Genomic DNA, 18,319 nt, shown 5'->3' with positions numbered 1-18,319 from the left:
AAGGGGTATTGGTATGGGCCCAGTTGCGGAGATGCCTATGTAAAAGAGAAAAGCCATGGTTAATTTTAAAACAGCAAAATAAATAAATAAATAAAAGGATTAAAAAGACAAAACCAAGACCCAGAGGCATGGTTTACAGTTCTTTGATCATCAGCTTAATTAACATTTCACACTAATTGCACAGGACCTTGCAGGGTCTTTTTCCATTAGAGGTTCAGACTTACTCAGTTGAATTAGAACGAGGTCTAAATCTTTTGCCTCTGATTTTCTTTCTGTTGCCTCCCAGGTTACCTGAAAAAGATGGTTTATGGCTAGATTTGAATATAAAAAAAAAAAACAATTTCTGTGTGTTTAATTACACTGTATTTCAAGTGAATGCAATTCACAGCAGCACCAGCCCAGAACACAGAATTTCAGAGCAGCCTTCTCATGTACCCAGTGCACTGATGCTACCAAATCCCATCATTTCCCAACCAAGAAAAAAAAACGGATTCTCTCATAAGAAATGTTCTCCTCTCTGTTGGGAGAAGAGCTGAAGAACTAACGAAAAAGAACAAGTCTTTACAACCAGGCACCACACAATACAGAATTAAGGTTATGTGGACAGATGGGTTCAGAATGCTGCCCTATACCTTGCCAAGAGTTACTCCGAGGTCGTCCATTTTCACAGATGTCTGAAATATGTTTTGTGTCTGGAATCCTTTCACTCCAAGAATGAGAAAGTCCATTTGACCTGAAATTGAAAATGTGTATATACTGTTCAAAAATATAATCAAATGAATGTTTTGAAATCAGTAAGCAACATTTCTAAGCATTACTGAGCATTAAAATAAGAAAGAAAAAATCTGAAATGAAAGAATGAAGAAAACATGAAAGTCTTCATGAAGAAGGCAGAATTACACAACATTCAATTTAAGAAAAGTCAAATACAATGGAACCCCATTACAAGAGTTTGTAATTGAAAAGTATCAGGATACAGTGCAAGCCAATTACATTCCCAAGAACCACACAGAGCAAATACACTACATATTTCAGTTACATAATCCATGCAGCAAGAGTTATAATGGGGTCCCACCATAGATGTTTCTTAATTGTAAAGCAATGGCTTCCATTCAAGTAGTATGAGAACATGGACTTCCAAGAGATTTCAATAAGAATTGCTCAGTTGAACCTGGTTAACCTTTATCAAAGATTAATCTTTATCAAAACCTAATATTTAGGTTTTCTTAAACAATAAAATTATTTTCTGAGAATTGGCATTTTTCTCCACTAATACGCACCCCCCTCCCAAATATGGTACTGTTGGTTAACTGTCCAATAATGGAATTGAGTTAGATGTTTATCATGGAGCTTTCTCTCACAAAGTCCATGTACCATTAAGCCCTTCTGCTTTTTGTGTCCTGCCATCTTTAAATGAATTGTCTACAAGAAGCAAAATTTACATACCTACCTTGAACCACATAAGAAAAGCATTTTGACAAACTGCATATACTTAGGAGGAATCACATAATTTGGTACAATATTTAAGTGTTTAAAAGTCAAAACCCATTGAGATTTTGCTAAAATCTGGTAAAGATTCAAATCAATATTTTAAGCTCTTCTTGAAGTACTTTAGAAAATAGTGCTGTAATTTAAATCTTTTCCATATATCATTCCAGTTAATTGCTAAAAACATCTATTTTAAAAGGAACCTTCTACTGATGAATGAAAATAAATGGAACTCAGCACAATTATTATGTAATTCCCTAGATTTTTCACCATCATTTGCTAAGTATAAAGTAACTCTTATTTTGTACAAAAGAACAATAGAAATTCTCCTGGAATCTATTGATTTTTACACTTATTTACCATGTGATTTGATTTAAAATTAAATATTTGATCAAGAAAATATATACTGTGAGGATTTTAAGAAAAGATCATTCTCTTAGCTAAAAAGTACCCAATGAATTAAAAGAATAAAATGTTTGAACATCCTTCTATAGAACTGTACTCCTTATGCAAAGACTAATAATTTAACTTTAGATTTATGCTATGTTATCTGAGTAAAAAAATCCTTTATGCTGAGGACAGTTCCACAGCAGTTCCCAAATCTCACTAATTCCTTCAATTTCTTTTTTTCCTGATGTTTATAAAAGTGAGATCCACTGCAGAATTTTTGTAGATTACTCTATTTAGAACCTCAGAAGAGATCATGTTTCTTCTCAATAAACTAGCAATTTCCCTTTCAGTCCATAAAGGAACTACTGTGCCCAAAGTATACATTTCAGCCCTACCAACAATTTTAAAGAAACTCTTCCAGAGGAATATTTAAGTTTTTTTCAATGTGAATGAAGGTCTCATTTCCTAAAACATTCTATTTATTTCTTCTGTCAGCTTATTTTATTAAGCATTTATAAAGCATGGAGAATTTTAAATGGTCTTATTTCCCTTAAGACCATAGAGCTAGAATACAGCCTTCAAGTTTAAGACATATAAATAATATACTAACCCCATCTGGACTGCTATAAAACTCAAATATTAAAAATGCTTAAATTAATTTGGCAACCAGCTCTAAATTATAAAGTCTAGAATTAATCATTCCAGGAATGAAAGGCAAAATCATAATATTCAAATATATGATTCACAGAGAAGCAATTGTTTTTTCACAGCAAGCTTAGCTTTGATAAATTTAAAATTTAAAAAATTCAATGCAGCATTTATATTAATAACCAATTTATTTTAACAACTGCTTTTACTGAAGCGTGACAGTAACCTTTTTCTTTGACTACCAAACATGACATAAAGCTCACCATTTAAAATACAATAAAATACTATGTGTAGTTTCTGAAGCAGTAGAAGAGCAAGATTGAAAAACCCTGGAGTTTCTATGTAGACTTAGGGTTGTTATTTGCTTAGTTTTCTTTTGTTTGGTTTTCTGGCCTGATTTGTTAAACCACTGGTTCTGAGCATATGGCATTTTGAAGTATAGTAATCAAAGAACAAAGGATACTATTTTTTAACATTCAAGAAAGAAGGAAGAAGTAATCAAACCTGCTGCAAAATAATGAAATGTTCTGACTAATGGAATAATGTGTGATGGAACAGGTAGAAATCTGAAAATGCGACAGAAAAGCAGACCTCTTCTTAGAACTAGATGCTGAGTTTGTGCTGACTCCAGGAGGAATGTCGCTATAAAAAGAGTCGCCATCTCCAGGCTTTTTTACATAATCTCCCTGGGGTAACTGTCTAAGGCATAATAAACATTTCAAAGTCAGAAAACAAGACACACACATGAACACAGACATATACAAATATTATTTTAGGAAAAAAGAGGTAGGGATAATGATCTACATGAATCAAATCTATAACAACATGTAAGATTATTAATAAATGTGACAAGTTAAAGTCATTCTAATTGTAGAGGTCAGAAATGCAATCACTGAAGTCTTTACAATCTGGATGAATATACCCTTGTTTCAGGGGAAAAATATGAAAAGATGAGGTTTTTCACTATAACTTCATTACACTTAGAGATGTTAATTGCCATTTTGTCTTTAAAAACAAACAAACAAAAAAAAAACCCTGGTGCTGAAGAAGACATATCAAGACAGACAGTCCTTGCCCAGATAAGGTATCCTTTTTTTCACTGTGGTGTGTAAACTATTTGTAATTTCTAAATACTATAAATGTAATCTTAATTTGGCCTTAAAAGAACTGACTGATTTCTAAACTGTTCTATAATTTAATCCAAATAAATTATTTGAATTCTCTATTCAATCTGGGGCCTCACTATTCATTTAGCAGAAATATAAAGAAATCGAAAGAGATTCAAATGTCAATCAAAAATGTAATTCTGTTAACTGCACACTAGAATATGTAAAGGAAGATAATTTAGCAAGAGGAAGAAAGAGTTGAAAAATAATGGAATTCTTGTTGATACTATAGAAAGATACTTATAGGTGGCTGGTGGATGACCTCAATTTTTTATCTCCAACAAGGGAAAATCTACATAGTCTGCACTATTACCGACTCTATTCGCTCTGATTTTGAATTAACTGAGATTGGAACATATTTTTATTACTTCTGCAAAGGGAACAGGGTAGAAAACTTTAGATAGAACTGCCTTGTCAATGCTCCTACTTTGGTAGTTAATCTGATTTTTTGCCAGTGCATGACCCCCAGACAGGCATGGCTAATAAAATTTTACAACCGACAAAAAGCACCTATATTAACTTGTGTGATCTACCTCTCCCCTTTAAGGAAATCAAATTTCTCATTAGATTTGTATGTAGGATTAATATAACTTTTGATTCATATTCTTTCAAAGTATTTGTGACTTTAGATCATAAATGTAATCTTTTTTTCCCAGTATATTATGAAACATTAATTTTATAGAAAAGATATGTAATTCCCATATTTATACTGTTAATAACACAAATGACATATCTGTTTGTGGAAGAGATATTTAACTGTCTGGAATCATATTTTCTGTCTTGCCTCCTATCAGTAAAATGCTCTAGCAATTTTTTGAAAAATAAAAAAAATCAAAGTTTTGTAAGTTGCCTCAGGTAGGAAAATTGCCTTTTGTATCATACCAATACTTATAAAAGAATGCCAAAGAACATCCCATTAACATTACATTTCCAATAATAATCTTTATGGTTAACAAGTCATTTTTGTCACTGTTACCTTTAATGATAATTTTTATAAGCTGATGAGATGTGGTTTACTAAATTCAAATTTATATGCTGTGCTTACTTGCTCTGTCGTGTCTGACTCTTTGCAACCCCATGGATTGTATCCCACCAGGCTCCTCTGTCCATGGGGATTCTCCAGGCAAGAATACTAGAGTGGGTTGCCATGCTGTCCTCCAGGGGATATTCCCAACCCAGGAATCGAACCCACATCTCCCGCATTGCAGGTGGATTCTTTACCGACTAAGCCACCAGGGAAGCCCAAGAATACTGGAGTGGGTAGTCTATCCCTTCTCCAGGGGATCTTCCCGACCCAGAAATCAAACCAGGGTCTTCTGCATTGCAAGTGGATTCTTTACCAGCTACGCTACCAGGGAAGCCCATAAATTCAAAGCAAATAAATACAAGTTGTGACTTTACTTGACTTTGCACCCAAATTACTCTTTCTTTACATGGTTTTGGCATTCAGGCATTTACCAAGGGTTCACTTATCTGAGACTGCAGGCTTAAATGGACTGCTTCTCACAATGGATGGGGCTCAATGGTTTTGCCTGTTTGTTTAGCTAAGCATGGTTTACAAATCCTTCAGTGTAATTTCTCTGCAGTCCATGTTCATCTTTCACACTGCACACAAACATCCTAAATGCTACACATGTCATAAACTATGGGCTTCAGTCAAAGGGTTGAAAGGAAAGTTTAAGTGCAGTGAACTTTGAGGGGCATGGCTTTGCTTTTATCCCAGGCAAACTAGACTCTTCTCTATCTCTACCATGAAGTCTTCGAAATAAAGAAATTACACTTTATTCTTCTTAAAATTCCACAAAGAATGCATATAACTCCTTCACACAGTAAATGCGTTAAAATGTTAATAATAACAGATGATAAACTTTGTTAAAGATCTTTTAATACTATTTAACAGCCTTCACTGTCCAGAAATTTATTCTTTTTTAAATATCCAATTATATCTTATTATAAACCTACTTCTTCCTGATTAACCTTTAGTGAAGATAGAGAATATCAGGTCCCTATGATCAATAAAATACTACTTCATCATTTGTTATAAAAGACCATAAATGACCAAGTAACTGATAGCTTTAAATGTGTTAAAATTGAATTTATTTTTCTAGTCTTTATGCTTTTCTTCCTAAATTTTACTAGTTTCATAGAATTTTGGGATTAGATGGCCTGATGAGTACCAAGTTTTATAATGGAAAAATTACCTCAAATTTCCCACATCACAAGCAAATATTTTAGACGTGTGAATTTTTCTATAAATAATAACCAAAAGAAAATAAAACTTATTTAGCTAAATTATTTTCCCTCAAAAAGGATTCCTATTATAAGAGAAGTCTGATCTTTCCTTAAAGGGTCTGCTGAACCACTATATTTACCTTAATAATCCTTACACATACTCAAAAGGAGATCATAATGAAAAAAATTAAGTCTTAACCTTAAGACTGAAGGAGGCACTTTCCCAAAGCTTTGTTGGTGTCTGGGCTGTCTGCTATTGGAATTGTCACACTGCTGTCTGAAGAAATGTTTTGTACTGTGTACTAAGTCACATTGACAGATGCATGAATATCACTATAATAATATTTAAAAAACTAAAAAACTAAGAAAGTCTTGGGGAAAAAAAGGAGGGAGGTTTACAAGCAGAAAGTAAAGTGGCTAAAACAGGGTAACAGAGAGGAAAGATATGGGGAAGGGGGTTTCTGCTTAAGGTATGGATCAGGAAGATATGAACTAATTATTTATTCTGATTCATATTATGTATGTTCATTAATGTATGTTCATTTCAGACAAAAGAATATTGCACCTGAATAAGGATGCTTTATAAATCCAAGTTTAATGAAATCCAAGTTTAATGCTTTATAAACCCAAATTTAATGAATTCAATTTAACTTGAATTAAATGCAAGTTTAATTGCACCTGAATAAGGATGCTTTATAAATCCAAGTTTATTCTATTGCTATTTGCAAAACTGCCTGAAAACTAAAATTCAAACGTCTAATTCTTATTGCAAAGTATATAGCTGCTAACTCCCAAAGCAATTATGCTAAAATAGAAAAAATAGCATCAACTGAAAAATAGATGGAAGCCTTCTTTCCTGGAGATTTTAAGGAAAATTATCAATAATCATCCTTCTAACTAGACGATATCTAAGAATTCTCCTTGGCTCCTCAGTCCCATGGCTCTACCCTTCACAAGATGACACTGGCAGATTTATATTTATTTATTTGTTTACTTATTTATTTATTTTTGCCATATTGACAGCATTTGGAATCCTAGTTCCCCAGCCAGGGATCTAACCTCGGCCCCTGCCCTGGACCGCCAGGGAAGTTGCCAACCCTGGCAGGCCTAAAGTGATATAATTCATGTATGAAGTTCTGTCTCCCAGAATGGGCTTCTATCTTTTATTAGGCAGCTTATAAACAAAAAGAAAAAGAAAAAAAGGGCTTGCTTCTAATCTTTTTGCCAGATGTGAAATTAAACCTATCACACATTCCATCAATATAAAGAAAACCAGGGGGACACATTCTCTGGTGGGAAAATTTACCAGGTTATCAGGTTTCTTCACAAAATTACTTGCCTGACATTTCCAGTCATTTGAAAGTTATGCTGAGTTTGGCATTTCTGAGCCATTGTATCCTTAATTAAAGAATCTCATAACTGGCTACATACTTAATATGTATTTAGTGTCAAAACAAAGCTGTATGTTCACCAATGCTTTCACACCAGGATGCGTGGGCCTCACTCATGTCAGGAATGCTGCCTTTCTCTTTAAGGACAACCATACCTACTTATCTCTTTCATCTGAGGATTAGAGAAACACAAAGTCTTCGGAGACCACATATCAGTAACTTTCCTTACTAGAAAGCTTCACAGATTACAAAGAACTTTGTCTGCATTCGGGATTGGGGAAAGTTTAAGTGATTTCCCAAGATCACATACTAGCAGGTAGATTTCTGATTTATTCTAGATTGGTCCTCCCACCATGGAACTTCAGAGCAAAACTTAATTTAAAAGCAACTCAAATTTTTTATTTCTATTCCCTGGCATCCTTTGGAATTGGGCACGTCTTTATTGGAATATCTTCAGATATTTTCAAATGATTGTAAATTTCCTAATGTAGGCTTTGGTCCATTGGCCTTATCACCTTCTCTATAACCACTAAGATACATTCTAATAAAAGACTGTCCTTCAGAAGATATTTATATACTCACAACTTCCTGCTAAAGTTCATTCCTTGCAGCTTCTCCATTTTAACAATTATTATATAACCCTATATAATACCTGGAAAATCCCATGGACAGAGGAGCCTGGTAGTCTACAGTCCATGGGGTTGCAAAGAGTCGGACATAACTGAGCGACTTCACTTTCACTTTTCATATAACCCTAAGAGTCATAAGTTTCAGACAATCATAAGGGCAAAAATAAATAAAATTTGTGCTGAAATATATAAAAAAATAGTACCTGCTGAAAAGTGACAACTCTCAAAATATAAACTAGACTTCAAAGAGTGTCCAGATTGATGAAATGGTGACTCAGTATTCATCATATACTGGTAATACTCCCAGGATTACCAGGAGGCATGAAATTACATCAGGCACAAAAAAGAGATTTCTAACAAAAATTTTCTTAGCTGTACCTATGCATATATTGAGTTAGAATAAGAAATTGGTGCTCAGGTTTACATATTTGCCATTTGTTTTTGTAATGTGGGCAATTCCTTTATTCTGGAGAATACCCCTGGTGAGAACACGTCTTAGAGCACCATAACAATTTTGCTTACATTATGTATTTATGACACTGTGCTTTCTTTTTCAAATAGTCAGCAATATTAAATTACACTGCAGAGTTAATTCTTACAGAAATGGAGCTAAATCACCAGTTTTTGATCTTTGTAGTATAATTTTATTTTTCACTGAAGAAAGCCACCAAATTTACATTTCTGGTATAACTTATCAACATCTACCCAACAGAAAGCATAAGTAGCTTCGGCTCTTCTTCAGTGTTTTTTGGACACAGAGTTTAAAACATGTCACAAAGAAATCTATTTCCTTTATTTAAATAATTTTGTTTCAGTTTTACTTTCTCCATTAATGATAGAAGTCAGTGACTCCAGAGCAAGGTCATTATTTTCTAATATTTATGGCTAACTGGGCCAGGATCTCAATGGGTACCCTGTGGGTACCACTTATGGCTAAAACCTTATACAGATTTTAAATTATAACATAGAAGGAAAGAGAACAAAGTTTAAAATTCTAGTTTGTGAAAAAAAAATGAAAGCTGTGGCTAGGGTCTGATAAAGTGTCACATTTATTACATCTTATTTCTAATCTGCCTCAGACATTTCCTACAATTGTGGGAAAAGTTAGGAGCCTGCATAGGCATCTTGAGTACAAAACTAGGACTATATGATGTGGTCTTAGATGGTCAATTTCCAGTATATTTTAATTTTTTGGTATCAATAGTTAATAGCAATTGTAAGTTTTTAAATGTGAAAGTGAGGAGTGTACCTCAACATGGGCTAATTTAGATTTAGAAAAAATAGGCAAGTTTTACCTAATTACATGAATGCTTTGTATCTCTTTAGACACTGCTGGCTAAACATAGATTTTAAGGTTATATGAACAGAGTGCCTGACTTTATGGGCTTTTTATTGAAAAAAAAAATAGTGTAGTAGGCAATCAGAGATTATTACTATGCAAATTATTTCTTTCAAAACCTGTACAATTATCTAATCTGTAAAAAAAAAAATTTCTTATGCAGAGATAAAACCGATTCCTCAAATGCCAAGATGCTCTCCTGATCACAATACTGTGCCTATATAAATTTTATCATTTATTAATGAAAGTTAGCAAAATAACAACAATCACTAAAAATAAATTCCTTTAGAAATCATTGGGCAAGAAAAGTGTTATAAATGTGAAGAAAAGCCAATCAACTAATGTAAACAAAGGTGACACCTTAATGTAAAGTAATTTTGTTTTAGGTAGGAAAAAATCAACTTCTAAATATATATCACTATAAAAGTAACACAAATAAGAATGACTAATTATAGGTTTGTTGGATGACAAAACCATTAAACTAAATAATGATAGATCCATTTTAAACTAACACATTCCACGGCAACAGTACTAAAATGATCACTTCAAGGCCATGAAAAATCAAGATTAGTTCATGACCACTACAACATAAAAACAAAAGTAAACTTAATTTATAACGGTATGTATGGATTCCAAAGATGATAACAAGATTTAAACCTTTTGGTTTTCAGTTTTATGTTCAGATTATTCTCATCACATACCTCTGCTCTCGATAGTTTCTTTTTATGGACAAGAAGAGAGAGAGAGAGAAAGAATTAGTTACCTAAAAAAATACATTAAGAGAAATCACTAAACATAAAAGCATTTGATGAAAGATCTCCACTAGAATTTCTAATTGCAGAATTAAAATGAAGATCAAAAACACAGTCTTCCCCCACCTCTGCCTCACACACACACACACACACACACTCACATACACAAATTTTACTTCATCTTTTGAAGAAATGACACCAAAGGGTTAGTGACAACACTTTCAAGTAACCATTGTTTAAAAGCAGAAAGCTTCAGTTATTAAAAAGTAATTGTTTTCTCAATGTCAACTGTTATCATATTAAACATTTAGTAATGTCCTGAAGTCAACCTTATTTCAAATATAGGTTTTCAGACATGCACATTGATTTAAATAAGGAAACTAGTCAAGTTATATATATATATATATATAATGTGTTTTCATGCAAATAAAAATTATAATTCATTCTTTTTGGAATATATGCCACAAACTAGAGCTCATCCTAAGAATTTCAAATATGAAGACATAAATGCCCATCAGAACATTCTGTGTATGATAGAATGAGAATTCACAGCTGTTATGGACCTCCCATGTCATCACATCACTGTGAAGTTTCACTGAAAGCAACAGTGGTAATACTTTGTTTAAAGTCTCCTAAAATAAAATTGCATGAGTTTCAGAATAAATCATTCTGAAAACAAAATGTGTTCTAGAGAGTGTGGTAAGGAGGTGCCAATGATTTTTAATTTTTAAATAAAACAAGCTAACTTCAAAATTTCTATCCTGATCTAACTAGCTGTCAGTATTTTGAAGACTTGTTGGAAGGTCAAGCAACTATCAGGTAGGCTCCTCCTTCCAAGATCAAGGCTAAGGTTGCTGTATAGATTTTGTAGCACTTTTACCTGTCAATCTATTCCATGAATTCTCTGGGCATCTTGCTTAATAATGAGCTCATGAGAGTAAAAGTGCCAATTTGATATTTAATATTTTTCATTCCTGAAACTATCATATACGGGAGAAAAATAAGCCAAAATATTTCAATTCAACATGTTTTACTTTTTATCCCCTCAATCTGATTCCCTGAGCGATCCACCAGTTACAAATGAGTATTCCTCATTTCCTATTCCTTCTATTACCCCAAGACGTGGAGAAGGGGTAGAAAGTTTAATTGGAAGGATTAATGAGAAAATGAGTTCTCAAGTCCTAAATTCGCTTGGCATTTTAAATAGAATATTCATGAATTTAATTACTGTATTAAAATTTCTACATCCTTATTCTATTTTTATACAAATTCTGAATAAATGTAGTAACATTAAAACTTTCATCATTCGGGTTCAAATTATTTATGAAGAGAATACTGTAGTAGGAACTAGATTCTGCAAAGTACATACATTCAGAAACAAAAAAGTGAAATCACTTAAATTTCATAAAAATAAGAAATGATATACAGAAAGAAATATTTTTCATTCTAATCATTAAAACAAACAGACACAGATAATTTCATTAGCAGTAGGATTAGATGTTCAGGTTTCATATTTTTGAAAGGGTAATTTTTCCCAAGATTTTAAACGTGAAATATCAGTTTACATCAATAGGTGCAGAAAACTAACAGAACTAACAATTTTGCTTTCCCTCCCGCATGACCAAACGAAATCACTGAGCTACTTCACAATAGCAATGGTGTGATGGCAACTACTACATGAGCCTTGCACAAGGGAAGTCAAGGAAATAGTGTGATGCTGAGATAGGGCTAACTCAGCTAAGGTATTAGAGAGCTCAAACAATATATGTGCAGAAAAGCCTTTCTTTCAGACATACAATTTTATACTCCAAATTATGCTGAAATCAGCTGGTACAAATACAAGCATGCAAAGTGCCAAACAACCTGCACATTAAAGAGGCATTTGCTACACTATGCTGCTGCTGCTGCTGCTGCTGCTAAGTCGCTTCAGTCGTGTCCAACTCTGTGCGACCCCATAGACAGCAGCCCACCAGGCTCCCCCGTCCCTGGGATTCTCCAGGCAAGAACACTGGAGTGGGCTGCCATTTCCTTCTCCAATGCATGAAAGTGAAAAGTGAAAGTGAAGCCATTCAGTCGTGTCCGACTCTTAGCGACCCCATGGACTGCAGCCTACCAGGCTCCTCCGTCCATGGGATTTTCCAGGCAAGAGTACTGGAGTGGGGTGCCATTGCCTTCTCCATACACTATGCTAGGCCATGTTAACTATATTATGCTAAACTTTACCCTGCTGTCTGTGCTATTTGTTAACACAGCCTTGCACAAATGTCTTTCTGCATTTTTGTACTTACAACATAGAAAGTTTATCCTGGCAGTCAACTAATTACTCTCTTTTCAGCCAAAATAACTTCAGTGTTTTGACCTCACAGCCAGCAAGACCCATATACTAGTTTAAAGAGGTGTCTTTTAATTCAGTTGGGTTAAAACCATGGCTTCCCTGGTGGCTCAGAGGTTGAAGTGTCTGCCTCCAATGCGGGAGACCTAGGTTTGATCCCTGGGTCAGGAAGATCCCCTGGAGAAGGAAGTAGTAACCCACTCCAGTATTCTTGCCTGGAGAATCCCATGGACGGAGAAGCCTGGAAGGCTACAGTCCACAGGGTCGCAAAGAGTCGGACACGACTGAGCGACTTCACTTTCACTTTTCACTTTCAAAACCATGTCAGGCAGTGATAACAGTAATAACAAATGATTATATACACTATGCTGCTGCTGCTGCTGCTAAGTTGCTTCAGTCGTGTCCGACTCTGTGCGACCCCATAGATGGCAGCCCACCAGGCTTCCCCATCCCTGGTATTCTCCAGGCAAGAACACTGGAGTGGGTATACACTATGCTAGTCAATGCCTAATCAAAAAAATTTGGTTCATTTAAGTTTCATTTTATTAAACATAAGTTATTTGAATACTAAGGAAACTTTTCACATCATAAGTTGAAGTACTTAACAAGGGAAATGAGCACATTAAGTATACAAAAAGTCTGGAATCTGTGAAGTCATTTACTTAGCTAAATGCTGCTGCTGCTGCTAAGTTGCTTCAGTCGTGTCCGACTCTGTGTGACCCCATAGATGGCAGCCCACCAGGCACCCCCGTCCCTGGGATTCTCCAGGCAAGAGTACTGGAGTGGGTTGCCATTTCCTTCTCCAATGTATGAAAGTGAAAAGTAAAAGTGAAGTCGCTCAGTCGTGTCCGACTCTTAGCGACCCCATGGACTGCAGCCTACCAGGCTCCTCTGCCCATGGGCTTTTCCAGGCAAGAGTACTGGAGTGGGTTGCCATTGCCTTCTCCAGCTAAATGCTAAGGGGATCCAATATTCAAAAGTTATATAATGTGTAACTTTTTAAATCTTGCACATAGAAACAAAGAATTGTAAGCTGAACTTTGAAGCTTAAGAATTAGGTTTCTAAAAGTTGTAACTTATAGTTGAATTTTAATTTTAACACATTACATCTCTGAAGAGTTTTTCCTTCCCACAAAACACTCACTTATTTAACAAATAACAATGTCTTCTTCACATTGGTTGGGGAGAGGTTTGGCTCTTGGCAGGATCCCTGCTCATAGCAGGAAGCACTAAGGAGCTGATCCTGCTCTTGATCTTGTTGATATCACCCTTGTTACTAAACGCTATGCTGTCTCATACACTATCCTGCCTAGATGTGGAGGAATGGGTTTAAGTCAAGAGAATCTGCATCACTAAACAGCCAACCAACACAGCCTTTGTATGAGACACGATTTAGATTGATTTTGTTTCATGTAATGGTTTTAAAATAATATTCAATATTTTTAGAATAGATGGGAGTTAATCTCAAAATCTAAAAAATGATAAATTACTGTTACCTCTAATCATGCCAAGGATCATCATGGATTGAATACTGAACCAGACTGATTTTCACTGCAGGTTTATTTATCCAATGATACAAAAATTTTTAGAATCATTTAGATAAATATTTTAAAGTACAGTTTGACAGTAATATACTGAGCCATTTCACTTACTTATAGCCCCATGCAGTAATTCCTAATATGAGGGCCAGCACTAAAATGGTGCCAGCAATTATGCCTATTATAATATTGGTACCAGCAACACCTGGGGGGAGAAAAAAAACAATGAAGATCAGTGAATACAGCTGAAATTTTGATATAAAATTCTTTCAGGAACTTTATTCTCCAGATTAATGATCATCACACTAATAACATTTGTTTTAAAAAATGAGCATTTTTTCCTTTATACAGTTTTAATTTTAGAGAAGCTTTTTCCCAAATTTTATTTATGTATTCAGATATAATTGTGACAAAACACTCTATCAGTTTCAGGCATATGACAATGATTTGATATTCCTATATATCTTGAAATTAAAAGCAGGCATTTTTAAGGGAAGAGAAATCAACCATAACTTAGCAATTTGATCAATTGGTTTTTGAAAAATAATTATTTGCGTATGTTCCCTTTTAATTCTTGTCCAAGTGCATTTTGAATGTTTTTTTTCCATGTATTTTTCTGGAATATATAATGAGGTCATTGAACTAACATAAAGAATAAAATAAGGAGAAGAAAGGAGTATCACTATAAAGCACAATACCCCTGGGGAGGAATACTTAGAAATCATATTTTGGACTCCAACCTTTTCCCTAGAAATTCTAGAAATGTTATTGTTCTTATCACTCCATTTTCACAACCAGTGTAAGGTCCTTATTTTGTGTGATATTTTGTCTGTGTAAATATAAGCTTCTAAAGGGAGGAGACATGGCTACAGATGGTCAGGTGGTATACATTATAAAAGACTGTAGTTCCCAGTCTTGCCAATAATGACTATGGTATCTGGGAAAAACAATGGAAAATACAGAGTCAGGTGAGCTGGAGACTGGTGCTGATGACCTGTGAGAGCGAGGATGCACCAGACTGGCAGGGGGCCAGGGCAGGGCTGGAGATAAGGACCGGGTGATGGTGCTGTTGTGTCCGGCAGCAATAACAGTCAGACAGTCTGCGATGCAATTCTTAAGGGATCACAGCAGTGAAAGGGGTCCAGTGAGTCAAAGGACTGGACAACAAGCCCAAGTAAAAGCCCGAGAGCAGAAAACGCAGGCTGGAGGCCTGCCTGGCTTCTGGCTCAGAAGACCTGTTTGGTTGATAAAGACTTATATTCCATGTTAAATTGCGGGGTTCTCACCCAGGGCAGCTTAGTTAGCTCTCTGTCTGCTGCACTCCTGAGGAATCAAAGACAGTAATCATGGATGACTGGAACAGATTCCAATTCCCCATGATGGAGTGGCAGCCTCTCTATCTGGGAGCCCTCAGGAGTCACATGGGACAGCAGGGCTCAGACATCCAGGAGACTAGCCGACTCCACCCTGCCCCAGTCATCTGTGGGATAGAGGGTGCAGATACCAGAGGACTCCTGGGGCATTGGGATTTTCCCACTGTAAGACCTAGCCCATCTCCCCTTCTTTTCTTTCCAGAGATTTAACATGCGTGAGTGCTTAGTCACTCAGTCATGTCTGACTCTTTCCAATTCTTTTAACTAGCTTGCCAGGCTCCTCTGTCCAGGGGATTTTTCAGGTAAGAATGCTGGGGTTGCCATTTCCTCCCTCAGGGGATCTTCCCAACTCAGGGACTGAACCAGCATCTCCTGTGTCTTCTGCATTGCAGGCGGATTCTTTACCCACTGAGCCATGGGGAGAGCTCCAGAAAATTAACAGGGATCAATAGACCCTGATGCTGGGAAGGAGGGCAGGAGGAGAAAGGGGGGACAGAGAATGAGATGGTTGGATGGCATCACTGACTCAATGGACATGAGTTTGAGCAAACTCTGGGAGATAATGAAGGACAGGGAAGCCTGGTGTGCTGCAGTCTATGGGTCATAGAGTCAGACACGACTGAGCGTCTGAACAACAATCAACTCAAATGCTAGTTCTGGTTACTTCTAAGTAATAGTATGACTTTTGACAAGCCAGTTAAATCCACAGACCTGAAGAGGCTTCTTTCTACATTAAGTGCAGGAACCAGCCCCACAACCATTGCTAAGACTGAAGATGCCAAAATCCTAATCACTCTGTGAGTTTTATTATGAAAGTCACATTGACTAATACATTTAACCTGTATGGATGATTAGAATAAAAATAATAATTTTCTCATTCTTTGGAGCTGAATGGACTTCAGGACTTGAACATTATTTTATGCAGAAGAATACTCAATAATGAAATGATAAAAATAGTTTTAAAAGGGACATTCATCTTCAAGGTATGTCTTCTTTCCACTATCTGCATTTAATTTCTACTTCTCCATTTGGGCAACTCTTGCTTTTAGAACTACACCTGCTGCTTCTTATCCATGTCAAACCCCTTCCAGGCACCTTGGCCAAGGTTACTACTTCTAGAATTACCTACAGTAGAGGCTACAGAAACTGGAGTTTAATATAGATGTGGTTCTTTAAGAGAGAATATTAAAGCTAACAAAATATTTTTAAAATCAATTCAAATTTTTCCTCATTTACTTAGTCCCAGTATATAAGAAGTATAAAATATAAAATCATACACTTAACAATTTTGATTACTTTATTCATTTAAAAGAAATACTAGGGCTTCCCTGGTGGCCCAGTGGTAATGAATCTGCCTGTCAATGCAGGAGACACAGGTTTAATCCCTGGTCCAGGAAGATTCTATAAGCCAGGGAGCAACTAAGCCTGTCCACAACAACTATTGAGTCTATGTTCTAGACCTTGGGCTCTGCAACAAGAGAAGCCACCACCACGAGAAGCCCACACTCTGCAACTGGAGAGTGACCCCCCCTCACCACAAGTAGAGAAAGCCCATGCACAGCAACAAAGACCCATCATAGCCAATAAATAAAAACTAAATCATATTTTTTAAAAAAGATGCTAGGATTTGTTGTCAGCTCCAAATAAGTATAATACTTGGAAAATATCAGCCTGATATAGAACAAGATATGGCTAAATCAATAGACTAAGTTATATTCAATATTTCATATTACGAGATAATGGAAATAATTGGTTTCATAATGAGGGCCCCAGTTGTACATTGTAATTCATTATTATGTGGATTTAACTTATATTTGAATTATATAAAAATAATCCAAACGAAGCTTAGGAAGGGCAGTTTTCTCTTCCTTGTGCATAAAGACAACATAATGGGACCAAAGTAAGTACCTACCATTGCCAGACAGCGTAATGCCAGCTTTTGCATCATCATTGTAAGGGAAGTAAGTGCTGCAGTCTTCACCTACCCAGTGTCTGTTACACACACACTTCAGCTCATTACTGCAAACCTGAAACCCAAAATCAATCTAAAATCAACACTAACTCTTAGGTACAGAGGCATGCAAAATAAACATTAATTTTTAAAAATAAAAATTAATTGTATTAATTTCTAATAATTGTATGCCTAGAATTAGATGGGATTGGACATTTATTGGTATTTTCTTCCTATTTCTAATCACTTACTAATTATCTTGCTCAAAAAATATTTTCTAGAGAGCAACAGTTGACCCAGAGAAAACAACAAAGTTTAAGAGAGAATTTACATTCCTTACACAAAAATCGATGATCAATTTGAATTTTGTTAACCCAAGTTTTATGAGGGAGATTTTAAAAACCTAAGCAGAATTACAATCATTTTCCAATTATCCAATACAAAGTTTTCTTCTTCTAAAGAAAGGGTCTTTATACCAAAATTTTATTCATCTTTTAGGAAGCAGATAAGATAAAGGGAAATCTGACAAAGAAGAGGTGAGGCCTGAGGCTTTGCAGCGGTCTGAGAAGAAAGCTTCACAAAACCATAACCTGGGCACCTCACCCCAAGCTCCAGGGCTTAGCTATCTCAGGGGTCATGGAAACTGAGAAGTCCCTCAAACAAAGCCTAGGGGAAAAATTCACATAAACTGGCACCACATTTTTTAAAATTATCAGACAATAATCTTCACTTATATATTCAGGAAACAGAACCTATGTTTCTGTTCTAAAATCTTATTATTCAAAGCAACTTTGAAAGGAATGAGTAGGAGAGAATTCAGTTAGGGTTAGGATCAGAGAAGTTCTTCAGAACTCAGGTTTGATGGGATGGGTTTCTCATTTTTGTCTGCTTGAATTTGCCAGAAGACAACATACATGCAGATTTAACTGTACGATAGATATGATCAACAAATTGCAGATTTCAAATTAATTCAGATTAGCAACTTTCTGCAGATTAACAAATATGCAGGAAGGAAAAAAAAAAAAGGCCTGAGTTTGAGACCCCAACTGTGTTTTCAACAGATTAGGTCAATAATCAGGTCAACTGGTTT

At 35.5% G+C, this 18,319-nt stretch overlaps 1 protein-coding gene across 11 annotated transcripts in view; it reads right to left on the bottom strand.

The window, feature by feature from the left end:
* ADAM22 (ADAM metallopeptidase domain 22) overlaps positions 1-18,319 on the bottom strand; it is a 238,401-nt gene that overhangs the window by 21,086 nt on the left and 198,996 nt on the right. For 4 of the 11 annotated variants that reach the window (XM_019958884.2, XM_070787951.1, XM_070787949.1 and 1 more), the window contains exons 24-29: positions 17,191-17,305; positions 14,020-14,110; positions 9,985-10,002; positions 3,031-3,225; positions 633-733; positions 225-291 (exon numbers count right to left, since the gene is read on the bottom strand). In XM_019958884.2, coding sequence (XP_019814443.2) covers positions 225-291; positions 633-733; positions 3,031-3,225; positions 9,985-10,002; positions 14,020-14,110; positions 17,191-17,305 — 587 coding nt within the window. The remainder of the gene's footprint in view (positions 1-224; positions 292-632; positions 734-3,030; positions 3,226-9,984; positions 10,003-14,019; positions 14,111-17,190; positions 17,306-18,319) is intronic. The other 7 variants (XM_070787953.1, XM_070787956.1, XM_070787957.1 and 4 more) reach the window with 3 other exon arrangements.

The sequence above is a fragment of the Bos indicus genome, chromosome 4, assembly GCF_029378745.1.
Source record: "Bos indicus isolate NIAB-ARS_2022 breed Sahiwal x Tharparkar chromosome 4, NIAB-ARS_B.indTharparkar_mat_pri_1.0, whole genome shotgun sequence".
Classification (NCBI taxonomy): domain Eukaryota; kingdom Metazoa; phylum Chordata; class Mammalia; order Artiodactyla; family Bovidae; genus Bos; species Bos indicus.
The sequence above is the reverse complement of the archived record's forward strand: the minus strand, read 5'-3'. Positions and strand labels throughout refer to the sequence as shown.